Here is an 18,917-nt window from a genome sequence, read left to right on the forward strand (position 1 = left end):
AAACATAGCATAGATAAACTTCATCATATTACTTACCTTGATTCTGAGGGTACAATAGTTTTTTAAATTCCCAGTTAATTTTCAAAAATAACCATAAGGATTCAGACTACATCTGTATAGGTGTGGAGATGGAACAGGGTACTGTCTGTTCAATTAACTTTCCATGCAAGTACTAAAGCTTCACATGGAAGGTTTCCTTTTGAAATAACATTCCCCTGCAGGTTCAGGTGTTCTTAAGTTCTTTATTGTAAAAAAAAAAAAAGAGCTGCAGTGTTCATAGTCCAGTATATACAAGAGTCCCAACTGCTCTCCTTCAGCTCTCGGCTGCCTTCATCTGGGCCTTAAACTTGCCCGTCATTTCTTTAGGCAGAGGCACCAGGCCTGGGCACGGCACCTGCCCCTCTACCTCACACATGCACTCCTTCAGGCAGTACTTCTTGGGCCCAAAGTTGGCTGGGTTTGAAGCCACCATCCTGGCCAGGGCCTCAGCCTGTAGCTCTTCTCTAGAGTGGTATGAGAAAGCGGTGTGAGAAAAAATGGACTCACACGCACAAGCACACACAAACACACTTCTCTCTAAAGCAGGACTGACAGAACTATGGGGTGGCATGCAGTACTACTGTGCCATAGGACACCTGACGACTAGAGGAAGATGCAACAACTGGCTCCTTGTGGTACGATAGAGAATGCACAGCTTATGCATGAAATTGGTTCTTCAAAGTTGCAGAGACTGCTTCAGGCAAATCGCACTGAATTCTGTCAAGGATACATTTACAATAGTTTTCTTTGCCTTGGAACACTGTCTTGGGTGTTTCACTCTATTACTGCACTGACTGATTAATCTGCTACTCACTGGGTCTTGCCCATGATCTTCTTGACATGATGGGTAATTTCTTTGTGGTCTTTCCCCTCTGTATCCACCAAAACCTGCTCACCGTCATCTATACATACACCAGAAAGATGAATAGACAGTAATATTAATTATTTAAAACTAAATAATAATCATGACTATGAATGCCCATGTGAGTATAAACAACGTTCTATAACATAAAATATCCGATAACCATGTCAACTGACTGAGAACTAGGCTAAATGATGTGGGGTTGCAGACGCAAATATCTGATTGGTAACTACTACAACTGCAGGTAATTGTGTATTTGCTCTGGTCCATTGATCAAAATGATTGCATTCATCATTTGTACACTTTATTTGGGCACTGATCGGCAGTGTAATATAAATATATTTTAAATGTAGATAGGAATGTTTTTGAAAATACACACAAATACTACACATTTTGCAAATCTTTTGACCTACATGCAATAACCTTCTTTGATAACTTATACGTATTTCTCCAAATGAGATAATTACTTGTCAATATCTAATTTCTACCTGCCAGAAATGTGCTGGTAATCATCAGAGGCTGTAGTAGGCTAACACTTACCAAGGTAGAACTTGAGGAATGGCGATGGAGTCATATTTTTGAACATCACGATTTGAACCCAAGGATTTTTGTACTGAATTTGAGGAACGTTAAAAAATACAAACTTTCTGAAAAAGAAAGCAATAAATAACATTTAAACATAAAATACATATGAAATCATTCTTTTGCTATTAAGAAGACTGTCTACCAACCTAATTGGCACTTAGCTAACAAACATCTATCATACTATCACAGAAACGTTTAGGTCGCTATGCATCAGCATAGAATATTCACAGCGAGCTAGCCGACTAGCTCCTTAGCCGCTCAGTAGCACTGACCTTGCCCCATCGCTTAGCTCTCCTTGCGTGTTGTAATTGACCGTCATGATCTTCACTGTATTTTTGAAGACAATCTCCCCTTTCTGAAGATATTCTAGTGTTCTCCTAATGGGGAATCGTCCTTTCATAGGCATGGCTACAAAAATAAGTAAAAAACAGTTTCCACCATTGAAACCAGGGGTAGGAGACTTCACGCAGCTCTCTGCCTACCTTGTCAGCATGTACCCTTTACGTACGGAGAGCTCGCTTACGTATTGCATCAATGTACTTGTAGTTCATCGGCTGCACATAATGATAAAACTGTTTTTATTCGGCTCGATATGTGAAAAGGTTATCAAACGAAAATTTAAGAAGTGCGTGTTTTGTTTTCATTTGTTCATCTATATTGCAATAAAACATGTTTAAAAAGAATTAACCCATCTTAGAAGAAATAAATAAAACTACACTAACTAGCAGACCTAAGAAGGGGATCTTTCATTGAGTAATAGTAATCACGATTGGAGCAGAGCAGAGTCAGTAGCAGTAGACACGCTGAAGTGAGGGCGGAGCATATTCTATGAGGCGGAGTAACCACCATAATCCAGGATAATATAATTTCTGAGTTGGAAATCATATGCGCTTGTCGACTGTGAAGTGGGGTGTTTATTCTGTTTATTTTATTTGGTGGCGTGTATTTAGTTTTGCAAATATCGTGCGTGTGGAGCTGAGAAATGAGCGTCACAGTGAGCGTACAGAACCAAATAAGAATTCGCAAAGTTCAGTGGGTGAAGCCTGCTGTAGACCTACTAAATGAACCCTATCAAATGAACGCTAAATATATTAAAATCACAATTTTCTATGCCAATTGTTCTTTTGTTGCTGAATTCCTTGACCCTTGTTGCTTTGTAATGCCATATTCCCTTCTGTTTGCTTGCATTTTCTTTTCCCTCTTTGCCTGCCCTGCTGTCTTAACACTTGGTTTGGAGCTGGCTGAGTTGGGTATGACCATGTGTTCAAATCAAGTGCAATTCTACATTCCAGTTTGGTTTAAATGCGCCCCTGTGCTTAAATTTAAGCTTGGCTTAAAGTTGTTTTTCAACGGTGTTGTAATTGAGGGGAAATGTTAGGTAGAATTTGTGAAGACCACTTGAGGGTGGGCTTGTATTCTAGACAGATTTTCATTTTATTTAAATTTATTTATATCCACCCCCCCCCCCCCAAAAAAAAAAAAAAAACAATGTTGCAAGAACTTGTCTGAAATGACATCAGTGCACATATGCACTTTGTTAGGATGAGGTAGAATATAGGACATTTTTAAAGAACAAGAAACATCTACTATATAAATGATGTGTACATAACAATTCACACATTTCCTTATTTATTCCATTTTAAACAAGCAAAAAAGAAAGGTGGTCTTCAGAAATCGGACTTCAAAAGGTCAAAAGGTATGGGACCACATTCAACACAAACGATTTCATAAAAATGAATCCATCTACAGAAAAAAGCACTTCATTCACTGACCACATCTTACTTTTTCCTTTTCACACAGAACCAAGTAAACTTAACAAGGAAACAGGCATTTAATTGCATTATGTAATTTAATTATATAAACTGCTTTGTATGGTAGTAGTATTTTAGCCACAATGTTGTAACTCCACATTTTTACAGCATTTAATAAAATGCATAAGCTATTCCATGCACTGCGATGCCCTATATACAAAAACAACAATGCCACTTTTCTCCAGAATTGAAGACACTCATTGGATTATAAAACTTTCTGAATAAAAAAAGAACATGCACTCATTTAATGAAATTACATGTACAGTACAAAGCTCAATTCACATAAAAGAACAGTGATACGAAACAGTCTTGGCAGGTTTTAAACCCAGAGAACAAATAACATACATATAATTCTGTTTAAAAAATAAGGTATACATAAATTCAGATTTACCAAAAACAGTGGATTTTATGGTTAGACATGGCTTTGTAATCTTCCATGTCAAACTAAACAATTATGCACTAGTACTTATAAGTGCATTTCATTCCGAGGGAAATTTTGTTTTAAAACAAATTCAAGATTTTACGTTTTTGAAACTATATATAGATATGTACATCTTTAATAACATCTCAGTTTACCGTGCAGTAAAAAAACATAATGCACATTTAATAGAAATTAAATGTAGAAAGTAAAAGCTAACAGCATTAATTATTTGAAATGCTTAACTGGTAAAAGAACAGCACACAAATATATTTACAATATAGCGATTCAGTGAGACACATTGAAACCAGGAGTTCTTGCCTTAAAAAATATAATGGCAAAAACACACCTTCACATAAGACCCACAGTGTTTTGTTGCTTTCAGTAAAGCAATAATGTTTAGAACTGCTGCACCTTGCAGGACTGTCAACACTGGATTACTGCATCATTTAATTTGCGAAGAAATAAGCCTGATGAAATAAATTAGTGAAAAAAGACAATGTTCTCAGAATATGAACGCATCTCCCACAGCACCTGATTGTCATGGCAGAAGAGGAAAGGGCCTATAAATGTATTACATTGCACATACAATATGGATTAATTAGGATTGTATACACATAATGACAATGACTGAGATTCAATTATCCGTCGTCCTTAAATTTGATTAATAGTTGAAAGCAAGAATTTCTCCCCCCCCCCCCCCCCCCCCCCAAAAAAAAAACACAGTTTGGCAAGTTCAACCATGACTAAAACAAACTGAGTTTGTTGGTAAAGAAAAGGTTTAACACATGCATTTACTTGTAAATCAAAGTTAAGGACAAATGAATAAATACACCCCACTGTTATTATTCGTTAGACGTTATGCTTGGGAAAAGCAATTATGTGTAAATTCATATGCATTTGCAAAAAAAAAAAAAAGGTTGACAATAAAGATATAGTAAGTATAAGTATATAATTTATGGAATCCATGAAGTACCTGTACCAAAAATTGTCCTTCCCAAATTCAATATGCTTTTGTTTTAGGCTTTCACATGATTCACCTAGATAACATTATTGTATTAAATGTTAAAGTCACTTTTCATTTTGTACCTAGTGGTAATTGGGGCTTGAGTAACATTTAACAAGCCCCAAAATGCAGGGTTACAAGGAGTTGTCAATCACTCACTTGACTGACCAATTAAACTTTGCTTTCCACAGCAAATCCAATCTCACTGGGTCAAACCACAGAAATGCAAACAATAAATGGTAGCTCACACCACTTAGGAGTTCACAAAGCCACCCTCCCATCACAACCTTACAAGGATTTAAATTATTAATGGGCAGAACTAAACCAATCTAACTGACATCAATAAGAAATGTCGGTCTTATATTCAGGTATGCAGATGTTAAGTAAATATGTCCAGCATGGCGGAAATAATGACAGCTACATAACTACTCACAACTGCCCACAAACTAAATTCAGAATACCTGTGGTTTCAGAGAATGTAAAGCATCCTTGTTTCTATAGGTTAAACATGCAGTTCACACAGTAAGTCTAAGTGTTACCTTCTAAACATAGAAAGAAACACTTATTGGTATTCTATAAACAACATGTACATGGTTTCATGTTTTCAAAATAAGGACATTCAAGGGCATTTCATTCATATATTACCTATTAAAACATTCCAGTCTAATTGTGATACTGGAAGCAGAATTAGTACTTTGATTTATCGTCTCACTTATATTGCCTACCATGAAGAATAATTTTCACATTGATGTAAAAGAGTTTAAAATGCGTTAGCAGGGTGAATTTGACATATCTGCGCTGCCACCATTTGCTGAAGATACTAAAAAAGAAAGGCAGAGTCATCCAATATTATTTGTCCCATTTCATGTGCAAAATACATAAGGAGACTAACAGTTCATGCAATGGAATCTGAATAAGAGCAGAGCGGTACTACTAAATAAACTTATCTCTCTATAAGACTAGTCATTATAGAACCCGGGCTCTTTATACAACTGCACCAAATAAATACAGAACTTTGAGAAAGGTTACCAGAGTAAGTAGGCCTACATAATTAGTATTGTTATTGTTATTATCATCATCATTAAGTTAAAATAGGAATTTCAAATTTGAAAAAAAGTTAAACATAAATTAAAAAAGGGGCCAGCTTTAAACAGTGGCTAATTGCTGATAGTTTGGGGGGCAGGGATCACGCAGAGGAGCCTGTGATCTGACTGTTGTACTCTGCCGTCTCCATCTTCAGGATGTAAGGGATAATGCTGTCGATGGGCACGTTCCCGATGAGGCCCGTGAAGAACAGCTCCTCCGTGATGTTGGAACTCATCAGTCGAAGGGCTGGGAGACGCATCAGGATCCGGGCCAACCTGAGAGGCAACACACGGTATAACAGGGGAACGTGGTACAGGCACAGGTCACAAACCTACACAATGCTCCATCAATAATCAGGCTGCTGCATAAATGGCCGCATTTTGGATCTGTGAATGAGAGCACGGGTGATCTGTATGCAGCAGGAAATATAACGTATGGCAATATGTCCTGAGAGTGTTCAGTTCCCCCAATAGATCCTCCTTACTCAGTGCTGGTGATTCTACTGCACTGACTGCTCTGATAGAAGAAGGCAGTGCCTTCTGGTGGTTCTTTCATCTTCTGACAAAAGCTGCTGTTGCTATGCTAACACAGAAATGTTATTTTCTGTTCCCACTACTCAAATACAGGAGGTACTCTGGTTTCCAACAACTACGAGCAAATACAGATATCACTGAGCGATATGACTGTAACTGTGGGTTTCAGCAGGAAAGAGGACCTCAACTGTAGGTGTCACTCATGTAGGTGACCCTGGGGTAGTGACCTTACCTGTAGGTGTCATCGGGGTAAGTCTTTTGAACATAATCTTGCAACTCCATCTGGGCCTTCTCCTGAAACTTCTCAATCTGGCTGGTGCTGCTCAGGCCGGGGTGATCTGTGGGAGAGTGCCAGTCTCAGTGAGTAACCACCATGGACTTCAGGTAGGGTACCTATTCAGACCTCACCTGTATCATATGACACTATGGCCTTCAGATAGGGTACCTATTTAGACCTCACCTGTATTATATGACATTATGGCCTTCAGGTAGGTGCATCTATGCAGAACTCACCTGGGCTGAATAACACTATGGCCTTCAGGTAGGCGTACTCATAGCCATCTGTGTCCAGTTTGGCCATGCTGTTGCAGAACTCCTGAAGCTTCCAGATGTGCTCCATGACCAGTTTGATCCGGTCCCCTGACAGTTTATCTGCAACAGGAAACACTCCGTTTACAACTCTGACATTAATGACTGCAAACAGGAGGAGTCAGAACAGAGAACAACTAAATTAAAGGTATGAAACCCACAAAATTCTAAATATTTTAAGGAAAAATTCAGACAGATTATCATTTCATTTCTGTGCCTACTTTGTTTGCATTATATATTTACATATATAATGCAATACAATCCTTATTACCTGTATTTTAAAGCATATTTTACTCAATAATTTTGTTGTTCACTGCATATGCTGTATATGAAAAGTGCATGTCATGTTAGGCAAAACACCTTATTGGATCGGAGTACAGTACTCCACATCTACCAGGTAAAATAGGAATACCTTAAACAGGAAAGAATACTGCATAATACATTGGTGATACATCAAATTATATGGAAGAAAAAATATATTAGAATAAATTATATAGAAGAAAATTCTATTTTGAAAGAAAAACATAATGAATATAACAAGTGAGTGAGGAGGTAATTAATCTTAAGGTCTGGAAGAAATACCATTAACATGAAAAGATGAATAAATGTGTCAATAGTGACATCAGTGACTATCATAACCTTTCTATTAACTGTAAATTGTGAATGTGCCATAATTAACTGTTAATACAAACAGGCTGTTGGTGGTTTGGGGGCACAGAAAGCTCCGTGGTAGGCACTGAAGGATATGACGTGTACGATTGCGAGCAGCAGCCGTACCGTCCTGAATGCTGTTCTGCAGGTGGTTGACGATGGCAGCCAGGATGGTGGAGAGGCTCATGACCTGAGCACACTGCGCCAGCCCGAGGGTGAACAGCTCGTTCCAGCAGGCACGCACCAGACTGGTGTTACAGTCCTGACTGAGACACACACACACACACACACACACACACCGTTCTGACAGCGTTCCAGCCTGGAGCATAGTGTGTGTTAAACCAGGATGTAGCTGAGCTCACCCAAGGGCCTGGAATGCTGGAATGGAACGTGCCCAGTGCATGGAGAGGAAGAGCAGGCGAGAGGCAGATTCACAGATATAGTGAACATTCAGGTACTCCGGCATGGGGCTGGGCATCGTTAGCTAACACGGAGAGACACACACGACTGAATTAGTATGTTAAATTCACCATTATATCAGTCCTGCCCTCGTGATGTTCCTTCCCTCCACGAGGCAGCCAGTGGCCCCATAATGCAGTGCACACATTTACAAGGTACTGTAAGGGCCAGCATGCCTCCATGTCAAATATAAATGTTTTACTACTTGCACATTAACGGTAGAAGACTAAAAATGGGGAAAATATGAGGAAGCATTATGCACTTTTTTCTACTCTTGCACTCTCTTCATTAATCTTATAATCATCTTCTTGATGAAAATTCTTAGAAATATTTTCCATGTTTGGGCTGATAAATTTAATCACGGGAGTAAAAAAACTGTAAAAACTGATCTAGGTCTATGTAGTAGATCAGCGTGGTCACTCAGGAAGAAGATCCATGCACTCTTCTGTTTCACAGGAATACAAACCTTAAAACTAACATGAGTGTCTGTGAGCAGCGGTCCCTCCACTTCAATAATGGGCGTGGCCTGGTCTCTACTGATCACCTGGATAGTGGCCCCACCTGCCCCGTCCACACCCTCCACTAAGTTCTGTCCTGCAATGGTGTCTGTAGGGTTAAGGGCTTTGGCCAGGGTGTCAAAGGCACTGGGGGAAAGGAAGAGGAAACACTTCAGAAATGCTACAAGCTTCAAATGCTACCTGGAGTATAATTTAACTAAATCGCTTCCCACACTGACCATTTTTGTAAGTAATTGGTTGTTGCGCTTGTTCTAATTAATATGAAGGACAAAAATATTGTATCATGATGTAACCTAAAGCATATCCAAGGGCAATCTCAAGATTTTATTTCTGAGGGCTGGGGTGGGCTGATCAGGGTCAGGGATCTGGCTGCAGGAAAGGTGAGTACACCACAGGGGTAATATCACTGTCTGGTTAATGAAGACTCAGCACAAAGCTAGCAGGCCAGTGGGCTCTGATGTGACTCAGTCCGGCTGCACTGACACATCCACAGGCTGCTGTGTTTGCTCGGGAAGGTGGATACCGTGTTATCTCGCTGGCAGACTGCTCCTCCTGCTGGACCTCTGAGGTATCGCCATTGTTCAGGGACTCATTCAGGTTGGCGAGTGACGTCACTACATTCGCTAGTGTTCCCAGGTCACCTTGGTTTGATTCGGCCTGAAATGCAGAAAGTAACATTAACAGGGAAATCTATTCGGTGAAGGGAAAGGAGGGTTTCCATACAAATGGACCGGACACCTACCTTTGAGTCTGTGGCTAAAAGTAATGTTCCGTCTGCTTGTATCAATGGCTGCTGAATATTGACCAGCATTCCGGGATCAAGGAGACTAGACCTGCAAGATTAATCACAGAAGCCCTTAATCCTGTCAGTCAATCGCATGCGGAACCGCCTCCTTCCATTGCTTGTTAGTCAATAACATTTGACCTGAACCTGTAACCCCCACAGACAGGTCTATCCATCACACTCAGCATGCTGTCTGCTCTACCAAAACCCCAGCATGCTCTGTGCTCTGCACCACATGAAATTAGCACTGCCACGTTCCAGATTCTGGATCCAGTATCCCAACCCCAGCCTTCTTCAAATCAGAGCTAAAATGCACTCAGGGTCACAGTTCGATGCCACTATTGCTCTAAACCTTCGTTTTCTCGTTCCCATCATATTCAGCTCCTCTGAAGATAAATAGTGCCACTACACATTGATTAAGAATAAGCTCGCCACACTCATTTTCTAAAATGAAAGGAAAACTAGATCCTCAGTCATTGCACACTATTAGGTCTGCACATAATGCTACCTCGCTCCCAGCACACTTGGTGTGTCCTGACCCTGAGCGTTCTCTGCTCATCTCACCCTAAGGGGAAAGCCACACAACCTCCGATGAGATGCTCTGCACTCAGGTACCAGCAGACTGTAGGGGGCACAATCATCAGGGCAGTAATTAAAATGCAGTGTGCTTCGGACACTGGTTTTGGTGCACAGGGGGAGTCGTACTGCAGACACCCCACGTAGGCACAGACAGCCCTCACCTGGAGCCATCTTTGTCTGTGATGAAGGTGGGCGTGGCGATGAGCGGACTCCGCAGGTCCTTCCTGATATAGATTTTCTCAGTGGAAGCTGCACAGTTTGCAGGCTTTTCTCTCGGCAGTTCGATTGGTTTCCTCTCACTCTGCACAGCTGTGCAAGACAGTAAGTAAAAAGATTGATTCACCAAAAAATGCAAGACGGTGCAATCGATGTGGGTGCGCAAAAACAAACGTGTGTGTGTGCGTGTGTACAGGTTTGTGCTTGTTTGTATGTGTGTGTATGCTCACACTCCATCTTCATGCCCATCTCCAGGCACTTCTTCAGACGACAGAACTGGCACCGGTTACGATGGTGCTTGTTGACAATGCAGTCCTGGTTACTCCGACAGCTGTACGTCAGGTTCTTGCGAACGCTTCTCTTGAAGAAGCCTTTGCAGCCTTCACAGCTCACGGCCCCGTAATGCCGCCCTGTGACAAATCCCAGACGTAACACAAATGCCGAGGCCAAATAGCAGTTTACACACACACATATTTATGAAGACCAGAATGAAACGTATAAGAAGGTCTGAGAGTGGTGTGGGGAGATGTGTGTAGCAGTGATTGGTACCTGAGGCCTTGTCCCCACACACCACACAGTACTCCACAGGCTGCGGCCGGCCGACGTCCCCCGCCTTGCCCAGCAGACGCTCCACCGACGCTGCATCTGTTACAATCTGAGTCAAACACAGGGTCACTTGGGACACGGGGCATCATTTTTAACACCACACAATTTCCAATTACAGTGGTCTGCCCCGCCTGAGACAGAAACCCCTTTTTGAAATATGCGAGTGGTCTCAGCACCTTCATTTAGAAAACTCTGTTGGTTAAGGAAGAAACCCGCAAGTTTCCCCACCACTTACTGCAATCAATGAAATCATTATTATAAAAATGAATTATAGCCCTGTTCTTATCTCCCCCTCCTCCCCAAGTTATTGAACTGTGAAGTTGTTGTTGACAAGATATGCCTGTAGGCCTACTGACTATCAAAGCACATGTGATAATTTCACCAATAATGAGCCATTTTAACCAGAAAGACTGAAAACTGATGAGGCAAATGTGCAGAAACAATGAACAAAAACAAGCAAGAGTTCTTCTTAAGCGACAGTTGTGGTGAGCGTAAAATGGTGTTCATCTGTAAACATGTTCTGAGGCTTGGTGACCAATATCAAAACATCTCCCAATGAATAATAAAGTGGGGGTAAAAATTACACTTTATAAAGATCCATTTGCAAGGAAAATCAGGAAAAACTGTTCTGATCTCAAAAGCTGTTAGTGTTAGCATCAATTTGAAAAAAAAAATGTTTTTCATTAACAAATATATGAAGAAAAGAGCATTTTAGAGAGAAGCGTGCATACCTGTATTCTCCCAGGCACAATGCTATCAGCTGTGGTGAAGATAAGCTGTTTGGCATTCTGTGTCTCTGGTGAGGCCAGGATCACCTTGCCGGCACCGGACCCATCTGGGGCAGCCAAAATAAACTGCTGTTTGGAAGTGCTAGATGGGTCCACTGCCGTGACAATCTGGATCTTCTGACCCGTCTGCTGGTCAGTTACGATCTGGGGGGGAAACGGTTAACGACAACTTCATTCAGCCATTCAGGGTTGTATTTGTTATTCCCACGTTTCCCTGCGTTCTATGGCCTCTTTATGACATCATAGATCACCAAATGAACAGACGCTGCAGCGCGCTGGTCAGTGTCAGAGCAGGGCAGCACCTGTATGCGCTGCGGGGTGGTGACAGCCGAGTCGGTGGAGATGATCTGGATGCGCTGTGGAGAGCCGCTCATCACTGAGGAGTCTGGGGAGGAGGCCTGCACCGATTGGACCTGAGAACACAGCGGTGCACACATCACTCCGCAGCAGTGCTCTCTGCGCCACGTCCTTTCATGCTTTTCATATACTCCTGCACGGGGATATTAACCTGCCACTCAAAATACGCAAGGCTACGAACCCCGTGACATCAAAGGTCCACCACCATGTTTCTCTGTACATACAACATTATTTTTAACGGGGGCATCCTTCTGCAAGGACATACCCACCATTCCAATGCCGAAGCTTTAATGGAACCATGTGCTATGGTCAGATGAGACCCAAACTGAGCTTTGTGGGCAGGCACACTAGTAGTGTCTTTGTCAAGGGAAGGAGGACACTCATGCTGAAAAGGATGCCATACCTACGGGGAAATACTGTGGTGATGGCCAGAACTGATTTTTCAACAACCTAATGATCTCAGGTATACTGCAAAATGAATTTTAAAAATGGTTAACTGACCACAGAATTACTGTTCTGCGATGGCCTTCTCAGTCTCAGACAATAACCGATCAAAAATGAGCAGTTTTAATTTTAGATGGAAGTCCACAAGCGCAGAACGAAGGATCTTGAAAGATTCTGTACAGACGAAAGACGGAAGCTCCCCCAATATGATCATTAATCCCATAAAACACAATAAAAGAATAGTCTTAGTTTTATCATTTTAGTACTGCAAAGGGAAGGTGCAAAAGTACTGAAAACAGTGCCAATGGAGTGCCAATCATTTTTGGCACCTACCCTTTTTAAAACCCCCCCACCCCCCAGAAATAACTGTACTCAGCAAAAAACATAAGGACAGTACAAAAAAGCTATTAAGAATAATGAGCAGAGGCCAATGTTTGACAAGGAATTGAAATATTCTTTATTGAAATCAGTGGAAATGACAGTTGTTTTGTCTACTTTTAAAAATTAAAGGAGACAATGATCAACTTTAAAAAAAATCCTGTTCTGAAGTGTTTTGTTCTTCCATCTTCTCTCATTGATTCAAGGGGAAGGTCCACCAGGACTGCACAGGTCAAAGTAAAATATCAGTACAGAATGACATTAAAATGCTAATTTTACCAACCGGAAGCGTCCGTCTGTCAAGCTTCCAGAGGGCAGCTTCGTGTAACAGAGCCTTATGACACTTTTCCACTAAACTCATCCGCATGTCCCCTCATTAAGCATTCCCAGATTATAGATAGATTTTCAAAATGAGATTTCTGTCCCCTTTAGCACAATAAAGCAAAAGCTAATTATATAAGGTCACTATGTGCAGGGCACGGCTGACAGTCCCCGCAATATCCAGTGCCTTCTGATACCCCTGCTCTCTTTTTCATATTAGAAACACACCTCCACTCAATGCACCATGTCTGTCATCACAAATGGAAATTAATTCATCAGCACACACACACTCCTGCACCTTCTCCCTCCCCCTGCTACTGCACCTCCAATGCAAACACAAGCCTTCCCATTCTAGACAGTGAGCACAGCAGATGCTTCCTGGCTAATCATAGGAGGTCATGTATGCCCTGTCCTGTCCTCCCCCCACCCCCTCCTCTGCAGACACCAACTGCTCACACGCTCCCCCCCACCTCCCCGACCTGCACGAGGCGCTCAGGACTGACCGCGTCCACGCCGCTATGCACTCCTCCCTCCTGGAGATGCTGGAACAAAGACGCCTGGGGTCTTAGCGGGAGGACCTTCATCAAAGCACAGCATGAGACAGGTCTCCACATGCGCCAACGCGCGCTGCTCTGGGGAGGGGAGGGGGCCCAGCAGCCAGGCAAGAAAGAGGCTGTTCAAATATGTCCTCTCTGTGACCCCCCCTTGCCTCTGAAGGTCAAGTGCACTATCAGTCCCCGGTAACCAAGGAAGCAGAATCGACATGATCCCACGTCTCTGCCCCACTGCGCAGCACTTTGTCTGACAGCAGGACTCATTTTGTGCAGGGGGTGGGGGTGGGGTCTAGGGGGGGCTATCTCTATCCAGCGATTTGATTAGCCGGCACAGGCCAGCACCTCCTGCAGGGTTTCCCTCCCCAGGAAATATCAGCACTGTTCACACATGCACCACAAATACACCACATCACCAGCAGGAGCAAAACCTCCCAAATATGGCCACAAGGTTTCAGTACTTTTCCCAGTGACTTTTTCTTACTTAAAAAGAGTGCACACAGTACTCACAGTGTATAAGCAAATGCATACATCAGGAAGGGGCTAGATTCACACAAAAAAACAAAACAAACATATCTGCATTCGGTGAAAGAACCACATGTCTCTGTCATGACCTACAGATCCACAGGATAATACATGCAAGCTTATTATAGCAGAGATAAAGGAGGGTGGATAATCCATAGCTGACAACTAATTTACACAAACTCAGAGATGCATTACTGCACCACCTTACAGCCAAATCCCTAAAATGAAAACTGCCATTTTACATAATATGGCCTTTACATTATACACATTGCCTATACCTAAAATTTATGAACTCTGAAAAACTAAAATATCTTTGAAATATCTTGTGTCAGTCCCATGTTACTAATTAATAATAGGCATACAGACTATAATGTCTTTTTAAAAAAAACTTTTTTGTTGTACCCATACTTAAACAAAATTTACTTCTGCTTTCACTTTGGTTTTTGTCTTTTAGTTGTTTGCACATTTTCCTTAAGACACAAGTAACATTCCGTGTCCTCTTTGCTGACACTCCGCCAAAGCCAGCCCCATTAAGTGCACGCACTGCTGTATCTCATGGTTCCCTTCAACGGCACAGCGCAAATGTATATGGAGCAAAATCACTCTTTTCAGAAAAGGCATCTGAATTTACAACCTGCTACAATTACAATCTATGGAGAATCAAGCTGATTTAAAGGAGTTTTGTTAACAAATGGAAGATACGGGAGCATATATGACATGCAAAACTAGACTAGCATATACCAATAAATACCAAATGTTTGGCTGAAAATCATTAAAAACTATTAATGGTTGAAAATGCATTTCTGTTTTAACATGTTTTAACTGAGAATTTTTTTCTGTCAAATAACAAGCAGCCATTTCTGCTGAATAGCTGTTCCTGTGGTTTGTTCTGAAGCCAAACTTTGAAGGATGTAGAGCACTAACAGCTCAAAAGATTAGTGGCTCCACGATCACATTTCCCCCCCAAAATACTATGGATAAATGTGTGAAAAAATGTCTTCAGTGTTATCTCCAGATTTGATTATCGGAGTTACAATTTAAGATTCCCATGCTTGCATACACATACAAATATTCAACCAACTAAATGCTACTCGCACTACAGCAGAGAAATCTCTTCTGAGTGTTTAAACCATTTCCCTCCTACAGTATCATACAAGACCCATTCTCCACTCTCTAAACATTGGTTTTACTAGTAAAACAATGGTACTGGCATAGATTCATATGTTGGGCTCAGCACTGATATTACACCAACAAGCCTTTCCTGAATCGGGATACTTCTGGGGGACTTCTCTCCCCCACACTCACAATGTGAAAAAGTGGCTTTGAAGATGCTTTGATTCTCCACATGATGCATCATGTGATTTGAGGTTGGACAGGAGCAGCTCTGTAAAAGAAAATCTGTGATTGAAGAGGCTTCTCAGAAGCATTCATGCAAGCTGCTATGATAGGGAAGACATCTGCCCCAAGTCTTATGGTCTCTGTACATTAAATCAATAGCCGCTGACTAGCCAGGAGATTCTTGGAAAATGACAACCATTTTGTTACCTCTGAAAATGAGACATGGTACACTAGTCTTTTTCATCACATTTTCACACAGCCTGTCCAGGAAGAACAAAACAACCCCTGACACAGACAATGACACGGCTTCTTGCGAACTTCACAGCAATTCGGTGAGATCATTAGGACAACCTGTTCAGAGAAAAGCCAGCAGCCATAGATACATTTACCATTAACTACATCCTGAGATCTCTGCTACATACCTTCCTCCATGGTGATGCCTCCTAATACTCACTGAGTATTTAAAATACATTTTATTTATGTGTTTTCTGGGGTAAAGTGGATTACTCAAAGAGGTATTTGTTGCTTTAACTAATTGTTTTTGGAGTAAAGGAATGTTTGAGTCGATGTATTATGTTGAGAAATGTAACAGCCAAGCTGCTGAGCTTCCTGGTTGCCAACACAACCAAACATACTGCTGTTCTGTGGACCCAAATTCCATCCTACTGTATCTTACTCTTAGTATCATTTCTGCAAGGCCCATGCAGACAGCAAGTTGCACTGCTATTCACTCTAACGGTTGGATTCACTATATGCACCTTTCTCATATTATTTTTCAAAGTATTCCTTTAGATTTCCCAACAGATCTAACTTCACTGTATTCCTCTGCAGATCATCTTGCAAGTTTCCTGAGTCTTCTATTTTTAACATCCTCTCTGCAATACATACAAGCTCTGCCACAGCCATCTCTGGGATCTCCATTACAGATGGAACAATCAATAGTATTCCCTCCAAAGAGTTAACATGAGCACAAGGTTAAACCCCAGTGTGCAACAGCCACATCCATTAGCACACTGTGGAGCTTAAGAAGCTGGAGGAGAAATCTTCAATCAAAGATTCCTGAACGTGCACGGGGAAGGAAAGAAGAATGGAAAAGGAAGGTCAGCCAAGGTTGGAGGGAGACAGAGATGAGGATGACAGGGTGAGGAGGGAGTGCTAGAAGAGGGTCGAAAGATAAACACAGACAGCGGAGTGTTAGTGTAACTTCATTTGGGTGCCAGAAATAGATGTATTTGCTGAAGGGTAATTACATAGCTACCAATGCTGAATTTCCATTTACATGTGGAATTTGAACGGCAATCCAGACCAAAGTACTTATTATTTAAATACTGTCTTATTCCTGCACTGATTTTCAACATAAAAAGTAAAACACTAAAACAATGGTTGGCTGATATATTTATGCCATTGCTGTGTACTTCAAGTGATACTTTAACAAACGTAGCATCCGGTTTTAGTCAGTTCCATGGACTAAAATGTCCCATCAAAGATATGATGCATTAATAAAACACGCACGCACTTACAGTAAAACTACTCTCATCGCAGATTATCGATTGGCTAATAAAAATGCATTAATGACTATTCAGTTTGGATCGTTTCACGAAGTGATTCTGAAACAATTTAAACCTAGCTTGCCAGCTAATACGGGTGCGCTAGAAAACAATACATCTGCTCAATATTCAGAATGAACGCAACACTTGTGAAAGAAAATATATGCAAAACTCGATAACGTTGCCATGTCCGCTGACTTACAGCAGTCGAATATAAATGTATAATTTCCTGCTAAAAATGGGTAAACATTTGGCACTGGCTAGGTACCACAGAAATGCACAAGTTCTTATACAACCGTGCAAGTTCCTATAGGTACCGAGCCAACAGCTAGCTAGCTTTTCTAAACTACCTTCCTGGTAATACATTTTCGAAATGTGAAGGGGTAGCTATTCGTGCGATGAACCATTACTTGTTCTACCATTGGCTCGTAGCACCATGAATGTACCATCAAACAACTCCCTGATAGGTCCAACACCAAGCCATTCAACGGTTAATTCCTGCCGACATTAAACCGAATTCAAAGACAGAAAAAAGGAACAAAATGGAGAATCTGGCATTAAGCCAAGGTATGTCGCCCAGCCATGTAACTATGTATTAAAATGCATTGTAACCCACGAGAAGTCCGTGATTTGAAATGTCATATCCATCAGTAAAAGTTGGAAGGCGAAATATAGGCATCCACCTTTCTGTTTATGTATACAACCCCTGCAAAGCAACCCCATGTCCCTCGGATGGCAAAGGTAAAAGGGTCGGGTTCAGCTGCGCGATAGCTCGTAAGCAAACCACACTGGCAGCCAGTACTCGTCTTTGTCTTCGTCTGGACCGCGTAGCCAGTGAGGTAGCTGTACGAAAAGACATGTCGTCTTAACGCCAATTAATCCGTATAATGCGCGTAACCCATTATTTTATCAGGTAAGATTGATTTAGCCCAAAATAATATGGCATGACAGCACCGCCTGTGTTTGAAAACTAGACATGGCCCAAACTTGCCGGGGCTCGCTCAGGCCAGTAGCCTGTAAAAAGTGAAATTAACCTCCCTTTGCCGCGATAGCGTTTCAATATAGCTTGCCGCAAGCTTGTTTGACAGTGGAATAAATGCTTACCTCCTTAAATAAACAACGCAGCTGTTAGATCTTGGTTTTTTTAAAATTACTTGTTATTGTTTTTCTTCTGTGAAAGGTCATAGTTCGTGACCCCGTTCCGCCAGCGTGCTGGGAGTTTTTTCTTCTTCCTCCTCCAGCGCCCTTCTCCTTCCTAGCGCACAGAGCGGCGCGAGCCAGACAGCGGTGACGTCAGCCTGTCTGCACCTGAAGGACCGCCTTTGATTGGCCAATTTTTTAAAATTTTATTTCTTCTTTTGTATTCATACAATGCAATGTATTGAAATGGCTGTATCTGGTCAGGAAAGTGAAAAGAACCAGCAGCTTAGGAAAGAAATGCACGGCTAGTGATCATGAAACTGAACTTGATGACTTGGATGAGTCTTTAAATATTTGTTTTTAAAATGCTGTTTTTATACGCTAGTTTTATATTTGCAATATTTAAAATACTTTCTCAAGAACCAATGCTTGTTATGTATCAAGTTCCAAGTATTTTCACACACTCCCTTAAAATGCCACTGATATTTCAAAAACTGCATGTAGGAGTGATAAAAACGCTTGTGTATAATTCCTTAGATAAATGTTAGGGAATACATTTATCAGTTTACTTGACTTAAGACTTGATCTTTATTCGAGTAAAAGCTAGCTGATTATGTTTGGACAATAGAAATGGAATAGATGTCCACTTTTGTGCCATTTTGGAATAAAATTTGAAGTGGAGAGTCATTTATATTCGAATACAATGCTTGAGTTATGCGAATGTACATGGAAGTAAAGTTCTGAACACCATGGGTGCATATTTTAATTAAAAGACTGATCAGCATTA

The 18,917-nt window shown here is 41.3% G+C and overlaps 2 protein-coding genes and 1 long non-coding RNA gene across 6 annotated transcripts; 1 reads left to right on the forward strand and 2 right to left on the reverse strand.

Annotated features, from left to right (window-relative positions):
* Nucleotides 1-222: 222 nt before the first annotated feature.
* mrps25 (mitochondrial ribosomal protein S25) lies at nucleotides 223-1,996 on the reverse strand. The gene is made up of 4 exons (XM_064298374.1): nucleotides 1,759-1,996; nucleotides 1,442-1,548; nucleotides 854-941; nucleotides 223-503 (listed from the first exon to the last, which is right to left on the reverse strand). Exons 1-4 carry the CDS (start codon nucleotides 1,890-1,892, stop codon nucleotides 314-316), a joined length of 519 nt encoding a protein of 172 aa, XP_064154444.1. The 5' UTR covers nucleotides 1,893-1,996; the 3' UTR covers nucleotides 223-313.
* A 1,106-nt stretch (nucleotides 1,997-3,102) lies between these two features.
* Nucleotides 3,103-18,269, reverse strand: nr2c2 (nuclear receptor subfamily 2, group C, member 2). Of its 3 annotated transcripts, none has more exons than XM_064298372.1 (15): nucleotides 18,095-18,269; nucleotides 15,411-15,489; nucleotides 11,832-11,942; nucleotides 11,473-11,673; nucleotides 10,685-10,790; nucleotides 10,366-10,545; nucleotides 10,081-10,228; nucleotides 9,299-9,389; nucleotides 9,080-9,213; nucleotides 8,517-8,682; nucleotides 7,942-8,063; nucleotides 7,706-7,845; nucleotides 6,854-6,991; nucleotides 6,573-6,678; nucleotides 3,103-6,082 (listed from the first exon to the last, which is right to left on the reverse strand). In XM_064298372.1, the coding sequence occupies exons 2-15, from the start codon at nucleotides 15,450-15,452 to the stop codon at nucleotides 5,908-5,910; spliced, it is 1,860 nt and encodes a 619-aa protein (XP_064154442.1). In that variant the 5' UTR covers nucleotides 15,453-15,489; nucleotides 18,095-18,269; the 3' UTR covers nucleotides 3,103-5,907. The 3 variants fall into 3 exon arrangements, with proteins under 3 accessions (XP_064154442.1, XP_064154440.1, XP_064154443.1); XM_064298370.1 differs by having other exon boundaries at nucleotides 8,505-8,682; nucleotides 18,095-18,268; XM_064298373.1 differs by lacking the exon at nucleotides 15,411-15,489 and having other exon boundaries at nucleotides 8,505-8,682; nucleotides 18,095-18,267.
* LOC135234129 (uncharacterized) lies at nucleotides 17,126-18,917 on the forward strand. 2 transcript variants are annotated; one of them, XR_010324020.1, is made up of 2 exons: nucleotides 17,126-17,557; nucleotides 18,171-18,917. It is a non-coding gene; the product is annotated as an uncharacterized LOC135234129 (long non-coding RNA). The 2 variants fall into 2 exon arrangements; XR_010324019.1 differs by lacking the exon at nucleotides 17,126-17,557 and adding an exon at nucleotides 17,746-17,903.

Source organism: Anguilla rostrata, chromosome 11, assembly GCF_018555375.3.
Source record: "Anguilla rostrata isolate EN2019 chromosome 11, ASM1855537v3, whole genome shotgun sequence".
NCBI lineage: Eukaryota > Metazoa > Chordata > Actinopteri > Anguilliformes > Anguillidae > Anguilla > Anguilla rostrata.

What these genes read in the sequence shown, in the direction of transcription:
- mrps25 (XM_064298374.1), bottom strand. Translation starts at nt 1,892, where the DNA reads ATGCCTATGAAAGGACGATTCCCCATTAGGAGAACACTAGAATATCTT. An exon ending in GAGCTAAGCGATGGGGCAAG is followed by an intron (nt 1,549 to 1,758) that starts GTCAGTGCTACT and finishes TTTCTTTTTCAG; the next exon opens with AAAGTTTGTATTTTTTAACG. An exon ending in AAGATCATGGGCAAGACCCA is followed by an intron (nt 504 to 853) that starts GTGAGTAGCAGA and finishes ATACCACTCTAG; the next exon opens with AGAAGAGCTACAGGCTGAGG.
- nr2c2 (XM_064298370.1), bottom strand. Translation starts at nt 15,452, where the DNA reads ATGTGGAGAATCAAAGCATCTTCAAAGCCACTTTTTCACATT. An exon ending in TTGTGCCTGGGAGAATACAG is followed by an intron (nt 10,791 to 11,472) that starts GTATGCACGCTT and finishes TGTTTGACTCAG; the next exon opens with ATTGTAACAGATGCAGCGTC. An exon ending in GCAGAACAGCATTCAGGACG is followed by an intron (nt 6,992 to 7,705) that starts GTACGGCTGCTG and finishes TTCCTGTTGCAG; the next exon opens with ATAAACTGTCAGGGGACCGG.